The 12,804-nt window shown below is 34.1% G+C and overlaps 1 protein-coding gene across 1 annotated transcript in view; it reads left to right on the forward strand.

Annotated features, from left to right (window-relative positions):
* The window catches only part of LOC129751952 (neuronal acetylcholine receptor subunit alpha-7), a 658,912-nt gene that overhangs the window by 563,793 nt on the left and 82,315 nt on the right, over positions 1–12,804 (forward strand). Inside the window, exons 6-7 of the mRNA XM_055747751.1 lie at positions 9,077–9,152; positions 12,232–12,426. Coding sequence (XP_055603726.1) covers positions 9,077–9,152; positions 12,232–12,426 — 271 coding nt within the window. The remainder of the gene's footprint in view (positions 1–9,076; positions 9,153–12,231; positions 12,427–12,804) is intronic.

Below are 12,804 nucleotides of genomic sequence, written 5' to 3' on the forward strand. Positions count from 1 at the left end.
GAAAAAAAACGAAAAGTCAAATGAAAAAAAAAAACAAAAAGCCAAATGTCCAGCCAAAATATTCATTACTTTGAGATGAACTAAAGAGAAAATATTATTTTTCAATCGTGTTTAAACAATATTTGTTATAATCTTACCATCAATGGTAGCTCCAATTTCCTTTAACCTTCCAAAGTCGTTCGGGTCAATATGACACGAAGCGCACATTCAAATCATCATAACTCTTCGGAAAAAATCGCAAAAATTTGATTTTAAAAACCTTCCTGGGGAATTACAAAATACACAATCTGTAGTACCAGGCAAATTCCTGTGACCACCGGAAGTGCTCCCTAAAAAAATCCGTAATTAGGGTCAATATGACACGAGAGTTTGCGTAAGTTCCCCTGGCCGCAAATATTGACCGATTTCGATGAATTTTTATTCATGGTATAGATAATTTATTCTAGTTTCTCTATATTGAAAAACTAAGTCGAAACACACACAAAAAGCATGACGCGAGGGAGTTTAAAAAATGGCAAAAAAGATGTGGGATGCATTACAATATATTGAAGAACTGAGATTTTCAAGGAACCAAGTATGTTCTATAAAAATAATAAATAATAACAAAGTTAACGAAAAAACACCAGAAATTTATACATCCATGGATAGATTTATTCTTGACAACTTCAAAAATTATAAAATCAGCGAAATATTCGAAACTTGTCATTTCTATATTGAGAAACTAGAATAAATTATCTATACAATGAATAAAAATTCATCGCAATCGATCAACATTTGCGGCCAGGGAAACGCACGGAATTTACTGGTCAAATATCTTCGAAACTTTGGACGGTTAATGCAAATCTTTGCCACAGCAATGAAATATTGCTCGTTCAGACTTTTGGATTTTCTCAACTCTTCCTGAAGAAGAAGAAACACTACCGCAAACGTCAAACATGGAAACTGAACTATGAAACTAAAATAAATCTTCAGAACATTGTCATGCGTTTTTTACTAAGACAAACATCATGTTTCAGAATCAATCAACCAAAAATCTCAACAACATTTCAAACCATTTAAAATGATTACTGCACATGGTAACGTTCTAATTGGAACATTGTTTACCTAAAGAACTTTGATAAACTTGATTTAAAACTTCAATCAGAACTTCAGAAGGAAAAAGAAAAAAAGAATGCTGGCCTAATTTCGAATTGTTTTATCCGGTTTTTTATACATAAAATTGAAAGACTAACAAAGATACAGTAAAAGGTATTTTTCTTGCAAACTTTGAATTTTTTTGGCAAATTTCGTGTGCGGAATAAATTTTCAAAAACTTATTCCAGAGTTTAGTTTCGGTAAAAATCAAATTACTTTTGCCAGTTTTCTCTAAGTTGTTGATTTTTTTCGATTTTCATCGGTAAAAATGATTCATTTCCCAAGATTTTTCAATCGTTATTTGAATAAAGATTAAAATAACGACTAAAACATCTTGAGCGATAAATTATCCTTGCAGATGAAAATCCCAAAAAAACCTACTGAAAATTGATGCTGTCATGTAACCTTAAAGATTACGTAGTATTTTTAAATGTTGATTAGAAGATCTAAAATTTTTATTTGTGAAAAAATCCTGAAACCGTGAAAATAATTATTTAAATTTTAAAATATTAATATTAAACCGACAACGTGTCAAATAGCTTTGTTGCAAATCGCCATTCGACTCAATGAAACAAATATTGTATATATCGTTTGGAAACTATCTATCTCATCTCATCTATCTATCCTGACTGCTGGAAAAATGCAAAAGTTATACCTTTGAAGAAAAAGCCTCAACTGAACACACTTGAAAATCTAAGACCCATAAGCATACTTTGTGCTTTATCTAAAGCGTTTGAAAAAATAATGAAGGATCAAACGTCAACATTCATAAACAACAAAAATTTGCTGACAGATGCTCAATCTGGTTTCCGCAAAGGTCAAAGTATAAAAACAGCAGTAATTTGTGTGTTTACGATGAACTTGCAGCGGCAGTGGATAAAAAAAAATGTCAGGCGTGTTACTTTTGCTTGATTTTAGCAAGGCTTTTGACACTATTTTACATAGAAAACTTTGTGACAAGCTTGTCGAACAATTTCATTTTTTCGAACGCTGCTGTTCGGCTGATTGAATCGTACTTAACGAATAGAATGCAAACAGTTTTTTGCGGAGAATTATTCTCACAGAGTACTCACGTAACCTCTGGCGTTCCGCAAGGCTCCATTCTTGGCCCGCTTCTTTTTACATGTTACATTAACGACTTGCCTCTTGCGTTGAAACATTGTTTTATCCAACTGTATGCTGATGACGTCCAGCTCTATGCTGTCGATCGGAACCAGAACTCAAATGCACTTGTCAGGCTGGTCAACGAAGATCTAGCAAGAGTTGCTGCGTGGTGTTCGAGAAACTGGACTACTTCTGAACCATACCAAAAGCAAGGCACTGTATATAACTAAATCTAGAAGGCAAGCTGTCCATGGTTCTCTCCCCAATGGTTTCATCAACGATGAGCAAATCCACTGGAGCAAAACTGCGAACAATCTTGGATATATTTTTAATGAAAATTTATTGTGGGACGATCTGATCATGCAACAATGAGGAAAAGTTTACGGCTGTTTGCGCAATCTTTACAGAAGTACATACTCCGCACCAACCAATACAAAAATCTGTTTGTTTAAAGCCTTGATCCTCCCACATTTTCTGTTTGGTGATGTACTCCATGTTCGCCCTCGTTCTGGTGCACTGAATAGACTGAATGTTGCATAAATTGTTGCGTGCGATATGTCTATGGCCTAAACCGATACGATCGAGTAAGTCATCTACAAAGCAATCTCATTGGATGTTCTATAAAAAAATTCTATGCATCAGTGGTTGTATTTGGTTGAGAATGAATTGATCAACCTTCTCTCGCTCAACGCTTTACTCGGAAGCAAAGGTTGCTTTGAGGCAGCGAAAACGACAAAACCGATGATGCATACGCTCTCAACATGGCCCGCCTTCACGAAGCAATATACATTCGAGGCAGCGAATCCAAAAAACCAAACGAATGTCTCTCACTCATCTCCTGTTACATTCTTGAGGGAACCGAAATGAAAAGGCACAGCAAACCCGAGTCTCCTGGTTTGTGCCTGGATCGAATACCCGAGGTTTTTCTGCTGTTGCTATTATTGCACAGCAACCGCACGCAGACAGCTAGTTTTTTCGTTTCTTTTTCCTCCCCTCTCCTTGCTCCATACGTTGCGGGCCTATGCAATGCAATAAGTTCGATTGTTGTCGTTGTTGCCTCAACCTTTGCGGTGAGGTTGAAGATGTTCTCCTTAACGACAGCTATCGGCTTGAGTCCATCAAATTCAATAACGTAAATGAGTATGTGTGCCTCGTCTTCTTCATGCATCATGTAGCAACCGAACGTTGAGAGAGTTCGTTCGGGGCAGCAAACGAATAGTGTCTCTCAGAGCAGATCCTCCTCATGGGGGGAGGTTTGAATGAATGTATATGTATCGTCTCCTGTATTACTATGCGAAGCCTCAAAGCGTGTATTTTGAGAGCCTCTGATGAGAAAATTGGTGAGGATTTCAATCACTGCTATGCATTCAGATCCTGCATGTTTATGCGTAAGCTTGGTTCGACTCGTTATCCCCCCGCACTATTTGAAAAGCTCATATGCGCTCAAGGAAGCCATTTGCGCAATTATGTTGTGCCTACTAATAGGACCACTTTGTATGCAAAATCTGTTTTTGTGAAAGGTGTTGTCAACTACAACTCATTACTCCCGAATGTTAAGCGTATACAACCAGAAGCCATTTTTAAAAGAGAATGTCTGAACTACTGGAAACAGCATCAGATTTAGCAGCCGCGTTGGATTCTAACTGTGAAAATTATTAGTTATAGGAAATAAAATAGAATAGGATTAAAATTAAAATTAAAATAAGTGAACGTGAATGACAAATTGTGTACATCGGAAGTAGTAATTGAAAATAATATTGTATTCTTACTCAACTGGAATAGAAAACAAACAAACAAACACATACTTCCGACAATCTAGTACAAACATAATATTTCTCCGTCGTAGATTGGAAGTCCAACTTTTGAAGTTAAATTTGGTGCTAGCGCGATAAAAATATTGAATAGAAACTAAACTTGAACTCCTAAATTTGAATGAATTGAGTTAACACAAACATTCAACATTATGATATAACTAGCTGATCCCATACGAACTCCGTTTCGCATTTAATTTAGAATACGTCATGAACAGTTTGAATGAATGTCAATTGCCAGGCATTTTCAGATGCATTTCCAAATGCATTGTTAGGCAATAATTACAAAAATGTTGAACACGTAATATGGACGATAACTTTTCTCTGTCGTATGCTACGCGTCGCTCTACGCTTCGACCCTCCTCCTGAGGCCTAACGCCTCCCAGTGGCACCAGCCCAACGACCTCCTGGCTTCCCGGTCCGACACCCTTCCATGGCACCGGCTTGACGACCTTCCGTAGTTCCCGGTTCGTGAGTCCACCAGAGGTTTCTGGTCCGACGACCACCTCCTGGCCTCCAACTTCACGACCTTCCACGGTTCCTGTCCGCCAACCTCCCATGGCTTCCGGCACGACGAACCACCAGTGATTCCGGTCCTCTCTCAATGGATCCGGACCAACGACCTTCCAAAGCACCTGTCCGACGACCTCCCTCCCGTGTCTCCTGGCTTGCCGAACTCCAGCTGGCTTCCCGGTCCGACGACCTACCAGGCTCCTGGTCCGACAACCTCACACGGTTCTGGCTCGACGACGTTCCTTTGGATTCCCGGCGCTGGCTCGTCCTCCCATTGGCTTCCTCCTGGCTGGATACCACTACCGATTCCACTCTCCTCCTTTCCACTAGTGCTGGGCCCATAACCTGTTAGACAGGGAGCACTTTCGGAATGGAAAGGAGAGACAAAACAACCAACACGTTCTGTGGTTAAAACTGGAATGACTTTATTTTGCGTAACCCGCTTGTTTATATACACGAAAAACTCTTAGCGTTGCACTGCGTGTGTTGCTTTGATCGGCGAATGCCAACATTGCAGTGGAAGCGTGCTGGGCCCATAACCTATTGAGAAACACGTCTTTACGTTTTCGATGATGGTTTATTACAGGACAACTTATGATACTAGGCTGGTTGCTTTTATACCCTAGTCGTTGTTATTAGTATTGCCATAGCAACCACAACGTCTAGGATACTTATATACTACGTACATAGCAACTTGAGTTGCTATGCTCCTTATATACAAATAGCTGTAAATCGCTGACTGCTATGATTTCCAACACCCCCTCTCAGATATTTGAATCTATTAACTTTGAAGCTAGAACCAACGTTTGTTAACTTCACTAGATAAACCGCCTACATCTGGATGACTGTCGGATTACAGTCGCACCCCCTCTGAACACCTCATGTGCTCCGTCTGGCTGGGCATCCAATTTTGAAACGACGTTTCTTTGACCGTTCAACAACTGTCCAATTCTGATGATCCTGCAACGCCATTTGCTCGCCTTGGATCGCTTGCCGCCTTTCAACTTCGGTTGGATGACCATCGACATCGGTACCACGTTCAGGAACCTGTTTGGGATTAACAGCAGCAGAAAGAGCTCTATGTGGAAGAAAATCAGAAAACCAACCTGGTTTCTTGCACTCTTAGGTATGGCGTGACTGGGCCCATAACCTATTGAGAAACACGTCTTTACGTTTTCGATGATGGTTTATTACAGGACAACTTATGATACTAGGCTGGTTGCTTTTATACCCTAGTCGTTGTTATTAGTATTGCCATAGCAACCACAACGTCTAGGATACTTATATACTACGTACATAGCAACTTGAGTTGCTATGCTCCTTATATACAAATAGCTGTAAATCGCTGACTGCTATGATTTCCAACAATTTGAAATCAGGAATCAAATGACCGTGCCAAAAACCCCGTATATGAATTTTCGTCTCGATGCGATACAAAATTATTGCAAAAATAAATTTATCAGTTAATACGGAAGACCCCCTTATTGTCGTTTGATTCAAATATTGAAATCAGAAATCAAGTGACCGTCCAAACCCCCGTGTATAAATTTCGCCTCGATCGTTGCTTAAAAACGGAATTATTGCTAAAACATCAAACCCCTTTCGGTGGCCTCTTTAACAAACTTCGAAATCGATTGTTCTTCCCTCAAAACTCCCGGGTGCAAATTTTCAAATCAATCCATTGCAAAATAACGTCAACATCACCAAAAATCAGTGAATAGTTAATATGGACAACCCTTTTGGCGGACCCTTGAGCCAAAATTGGATAATATGAATCAATTGTTCGTCCTTAATAATTCCTAGGTGCAAATTTTCAACTCAATACGATGTATAATAATCTCAATATCACAAAAATATTGAAAAGGTAACATGAATGACCCCTTTTGTCGGCCACTTACACTGAATTTGATGCCTGACATCGATTGCACGTCATTCAAAACTCTCATTTACCAATTTTCATCTGAATCCGATGTTTTATAACGCCAGTACAGCAAAAATAGCAAACAGATAATATGGACGACCCCTTTTGTTGACCCCTCCCACAAAATTTAATATCGGCAATCGATTGCCCGTCCCTACGAATATCCGAGCGCAAATTTTATTTTCAATCCGATGTATAATAACGTCAATATCACAAAAATATTGAAAAGTAATATGGACGACCCCTTTTGCCGGTCCCTTACATTGAATTTGATACCTAAGATCGATTGCACGTCATTCAAAAGTCTCGTGTACCAATTTTCATCTGAATCCTATGTATAATAACGATAATATCGTAAAAATAGCGAACAGTTAATATGGACGACCCCTTTTGTTGGCCCCTCACATAAAATCTAAAATCTGAAATCGATTGCCCGTCCCTAAAAACTTTCGTGTATCAATTTTAATCTAAATCCGATGTACAATAACGTCAATATTGCAAAAACAGTGAAAAGTTCATATGGACGACCCCTTTTTCCGACCCCTCACCCAACATGCAATACCTGAAATCAATTGCTCATCTCTCGAAACCCCCACGTGCAAATTTTCATCACAATCCGACAAAAAATAACGTCAATATCGCGAAAATAATATTTGTCTTGTATGGACGACCCTCTTCAAAAGGGGTCATCCGGATATCTGAAAACATTTTTCATCATTCCTGATCCTAATGAGCATCCATGCCAAATTTCAGCTCTCTAGCTCTTAAGACGGCTGAGTCTATAGAGGACAAACAAACAAACAAACAAACAAACAAACAAACAAACCCACAGAAATTGCTTTTTATATATATATATATATAGATATACAGTACAAAGAATGTTTCAAATAAGTCATAGATGTTTTAAAGTAAAGTAACCGACTAATAATCTATATCTAAAAATTTACAAAAATCGCCGAAAAGTCGATTCATTCATTCAAATAATAATTAGTGCACCTTTAAAAAAACGGTATACATATCTGTTTGTACAAAAATCCGGTTGTCGCAATCCCTATTCAAACACGTCTTCATTCATAAATATTTTAAATGTCTCTCGCTCTCCAAAAATATAACGCCTCAAATCTGGCACCAATAGCCCTGTGCCTGTATCGTATAGGCAATAGATTTAGAATCCAATAAACTGCCCATCAGAAAAGTACGCACGCGTCCCTTTGTTTTTCGTTTCCGGTTGATCGTGGCAAAATACAAATTTCTGTTCTTGTCCGAACCATCGCGTTTTGATTCGTCTTTTTTGTGCAATATACTTTTGTCCAGCAAATTAAGTCTAGTTATCTCCGAAATTCCCGATCATCCAATTCCGCTAGAAACAATATCATATGATGATTTGCTCTAGTGTTTCTTGGCTACACTGACGTCAGCAGAGCTGTAAAATTACGGTTGTCAAATTTGGGGTCTCACTACCGTTGCGTAAATCCAATTTTCCTCTGAATACGCAATATTTGTATAAATTCCGAACGCCTGAGTCTTTCAATCCCACGAAGTGCAAGTCTTCCTATACGTAATACGTTAAACAAATGTCGTAGAACCATGACAGTTATTAATCACGATTTTCAAGGTAATTTAGCCGCAGCCCGTGGCGTAGAGGATAGCCTTCAAGTCTTCTAAGCCAGCGGGTATGAGAACGAATCCCGGTAAGATGCTAGCACTTTGTCAATTCCGACAATTTTGGTAGTTTAGCCAATTTGAATAATTGATAACTTGACAATTTGGACATTTTTTGCATTTTCGACAGTTTTCACAATCTTGAATTTCAACATTTTTGACATATATGTCATTCTGTTAGTTTTGATATTTTTGCCTTTTTCTGACAATTTTGGAATTTTTGACATTTTTAACATTCTAAATCATTTTGGCAGTTTTGGTAACGGTCCATTTTTTTTAAGATCTGGCAACTTTGAAAATGATACTTTCAAGACAATGTCGTTAATTTTGAAATTTTCGACATTATTGATAATTTTCACAATTTTGACCAATTTGAAAATGTAGAACATTTCGACAGGTTTGAAAATTTTGGCAATACAGAATCCAGAATGTCATAAAAAAATAGCCGTATAACCAGATAAGCAAATAGGCCTGAAAGTTAAAAACTTACAAATGTGTAAAAATAGAGGTGGTACGTGATTTCCTTGGAATACATAGAAAGAAGAATTGTGAAAAAAAAAGGTTGAAAATACTTTTGGATTCACAAAATGGTATAAACATTCTTTTTAGTCATTTTCTTACGATTTTAAATAAACAATCGGATGAACAAAAAAAAAGTGGCTCTTAAATTACAAAATTGGATGAGGTCCTTGTTGAATAAATCAATAGGTATATGCTATCGTAAAGTTTTTAAGTCCTAATCATTAAAAAAAATCGTTTAAAATAAATTGAACCACTAGTTCAATTACACACAATCAACTCCCGGTGGATTGATGGACACTGTGTTGTGCTATTTTTACGACTTCATCCTTCAGCATGGCAACAAACTTGCAATTTTAAAATAATAATACACCCATTTGTTTTCTTTCTCTCTCGCTCTCTCTCACCCTAGCTGGACCTGCAACTTCAGGACGAATCCGGTGGCGATATCAGCAGTTTCATCACAAACGGCGAATGGGAATTGTTAGGTAAGAAAACCGCAAACAAGATCCACAAGACAAAGCGTGGAAGAGGGAGAAGGAATTTGAAAAAAAAAAGTGGCATTCGAAGCGAAAGGGTTTCGTTATCGCATTCTCATCTACTGGGAGAGAAAAAAAATTCTTTCGAAAAAAACAACACAACAAAACCAACCCAACAATTCACTTCAGGATTGTTTTTGTTGCGTAATATTTCTCAGCAGTTCTCCTTCCCTCCAAATTTTCCAGTTTTCTGAACCTTTGAGAAAGCTAACATTCTGCAGATTTTATTGCACCAACTTGCTCGTAATAGTAGTTATTGTATAGCTCACACTATTTGAGTTTGCCTTAAGTCTTTCTGCTTTTTTGCTTTCACATTTTGCTCCCTTTTCTCGGCGAAAAATTGCCGCGGAATCCAATTCGCTAACTTTTCTTCCGTTTTTGTGTTGATTTTTTTCTGTTTTTTACTGCTGTGTTCATTGTTTTTACTTTCTGTGAAAATCGTTTATTTACCCTCGACAGTGAGGTGGTGCTGAGGAAAAGGTTTAGTCGAATGAGTTTCACACTTCGAACGGTGTTTCAATTTTGTTGTTCATTTTTTTTTTTGTTCTTTCGGTTGCTTGAGGCACTTTTCTTATGAAAATGGTTGAGTATTCACTCCAGGGATAAATATTTGTTCGGCGATGAAACAATCTAGAGAAATCTTGACAAAAAAGCTTTAAAGCTTCAGCTCAAAACAACTCTACGGAATAAATCCATTTGAGAAGAGACGTGCATCGTGAAAAGAAATGTCGAAACACTAATATGGCGCAAAAATCTTAAAATCTGAAAATGTGAAAATTTCATCTCATCATCTCAAAACCTAAAAATCTAAAACTCTAAATTCAAAAGGCAAAATGTAAAAAAAATTAAAAAAAATTGAACATTAAAAAAGTAAAAAAATTGAAAAAGAAAAAAACTTTTCAAGTCCAGAACTCCAAATTAAAAAAAGTTAGAAGTTCGAATTTAAAATGTTCAAATTTAAAAAATAAAAAAATCAAAAAGTAATCAAAAAGTTAAGAAGTAAACTAGTACAATAGTAAAAAAATAAAAAGACATAAAGTTAATGAGTACAAAAATAAAGAATTGAAAGTGTAAAAATGTAAGAATATAAAAATGTTAAAATGATAAATTTTGATGATATGGAAATGTTAAAATTTTAAAATGTTAAAATGTAAAAAAGAAAAATGTTAAAATGTAAAAATCTAAATATTAAAAATGTCAAACTGTAAAAACGTTAAAATGTAAAAATGTAAAAATGTAAAAATGTAAAAATGTAAAAATGTAAAAATGTAAAAATGTAAAAATGTAAAAATGTAAAAATGTAAAAATGTAAAAATGTAAAAATGTAAAAATGTAAAAATGTAAAAATGTAAAAATGTAAAAATGTAAAAATGTAAAAATGTAAAAATGTAAAAATGTAAAAATGTAAAAATGTAAAAATGTAAAAATGTAAAAATGTAAAAATGTAAAAATGTAAAAATGTAAAAATGTAAAAATGTAAAAATGTAAAAATGTAAAAATGTAAAAATGTAAAAATGTAAAAATGTAAAAATGTAAAAATGTAAAAATGTAAAAATGTAAAAATGTAAAAATGTAAAAATGTAAAAATGTAAAAATGTAAAAATGTAAAAATGTAAAAATGTAAAAATGTAAAAATGTAAAAATGTAAAAATGTAAAAATGTAAAAATGTAAAAATGTAAAAATGTAAAAATGTAAAAATGTAAAAATGTAAAAATGTAAAAATGTAAAAATGTAAAAATGTAAAAATGTAAAAATGTAAAAATGTAAAAATGTAAAAATGTAAAAATGTAAAAATGTAAAAATGTAAAAATGTAAAAATGTAAAAATGTAAAAATGTAAAAATGTAAAAATGTAAAAATGTAAAAATGTAAAAATGTAAAAATGTAAAAATGTAAAAATGTAAAAATGTAAAAATGTAAAAATGTAAAAATGTAAAAATGTAAAAATGTAAAAATGTAAAAATGTAAAAATGTAAAAATGTAAAAATGTAAAAATGTAAAAATGTAAAAATGTAAAAATGTAAAAATGTAAAAATGTAAAAATGTAAAAATGTAAAAATGTAAAAATGTAAAAATGTAAAAATGTAAAAATGTAAAAATGTAAAAATGTAAAAATGTAAAAATGTAAAAATGTAAAAATGTAAAAATGTAAAAATGTAAAAATGTAAAAATGTAAAAATGTAAAAATGTAAAAATGTAAAAATGTAAAAATGTAAAAATGTAAAAATGTAAAAATGTAAAAATGTAAAAATGTAAAAATGTAAAAATGTAAAAATGTAAAAATGTAAAAATGTAAAAATGTAAAAATGTAAAAATGTAAAAATGTAAAAATGTAAAAATGTAAAAATGTAAAAATGTAAAAATGTAAAAATGTAAAAAATGTAAAAATGTAAAAATGTAAAAATGTAAAAATGTAAAAATGTAAAAATGTAAAAATGTAAAAATGTAAAAATGTAAAAATGTAAAAATGTAAAAATGTAAAAATGTAAAAATGTAAAAATGTAAAAATGTAAAAATGTAAAAATGTAAAAATGTAAAAATGTAAAAATGTAAAAATGTAAAAATGTAAAAATGTAAAAATGTAAAAATGTAAAAATGTAAAAATTCAAAAATGTAAAAATGTAAAAATGTAAAAATGTAAAAATGTAAAAATGTAAAAATTCAAAAGTGTAAAAATGTAAAAATGTAAAAATGTAAAAATTCAAAAATGTAAAAATGTAAAAATGTAAAAATGTAAAAATGTAAAAATGTAAAAATGTAAAAATGTAAAAATGTAAAAATGTAAAAATGTAAAAATGTAAAAATGTAAAAATGTAAAAATGTAAAAATGTAAAAATGTAAAAATGTAAAAATGTAAAAATGTAAAAATGTAAAAATGTAAAAATGTAAAAATGTAAAAATGTAAAAATGTAAAAATGTAAAAAAGTTAAATTGAAAAAAAAGGGTTAAAAGTTTGAATTTAGAAAAAAAAAGTTTAACGCCACTGTTCCTCAGCTGATTTTTTTTCTCCAAATTTTCTCCCCGGCAGGTGTGCCCGGCAAGCGGAACGAAATCTACTACAACTGCTGCCCGGAGCCGTACATCGACATCACGTTCGCGATCCTGATCCGCCGGAAGACGCTCTACTACTTCTTCAACCTGATCGTGCCGTGCGTGCTGATTGCGTCGATGGCCCTGCTCGGGTTCACACTGCCACCGGATTCCGGCGAGAAGCTGTCGCTCGGTGAGTATGTTGTTATATAGCGGCTGTTAGACTTCAAATTGAGCAGCACGCCTGTCCTCTGTCTATCTGTGTTTGGATTCGGGAAATTCGATTCCGGGAGATAATTTATCCACTTATTGGCACGATTACGTGCCATCTGCCGGCAAGCGAACGAGCGACGAATGACTCGATTCCGGCGATAAACGATGACAGAATTATACTGATTGAATCATTCGTAACAATATTGGTCGATTGGGAAAATTCTTCAATTTTGGGAAAATGTATTCTTCAAAAAATTTCAGCTTTAACATTTAAACAACCACAAATGAGTTGCTCTTCCAAATGTGACATCAAAATGACAACCCAGCTGGAAGTCTAATCATGCTAAATGTATGCAGA

This window comes from Uranotaenia lowii, chromosome 1, assembly GCF_029784155.1.
Source record: "Uranotaenia lowii strain MFRU-FL chromosome 1, ASM2978415v1, whole genome shotgun sequence".
In the NCBI taxonomy this organism is placed as follows: Eukaryota; Metazoa; Arthropoda; class Insecta; order Diptera; family Culicidae; genus Uranotaenia; species Uranotaenia lowii.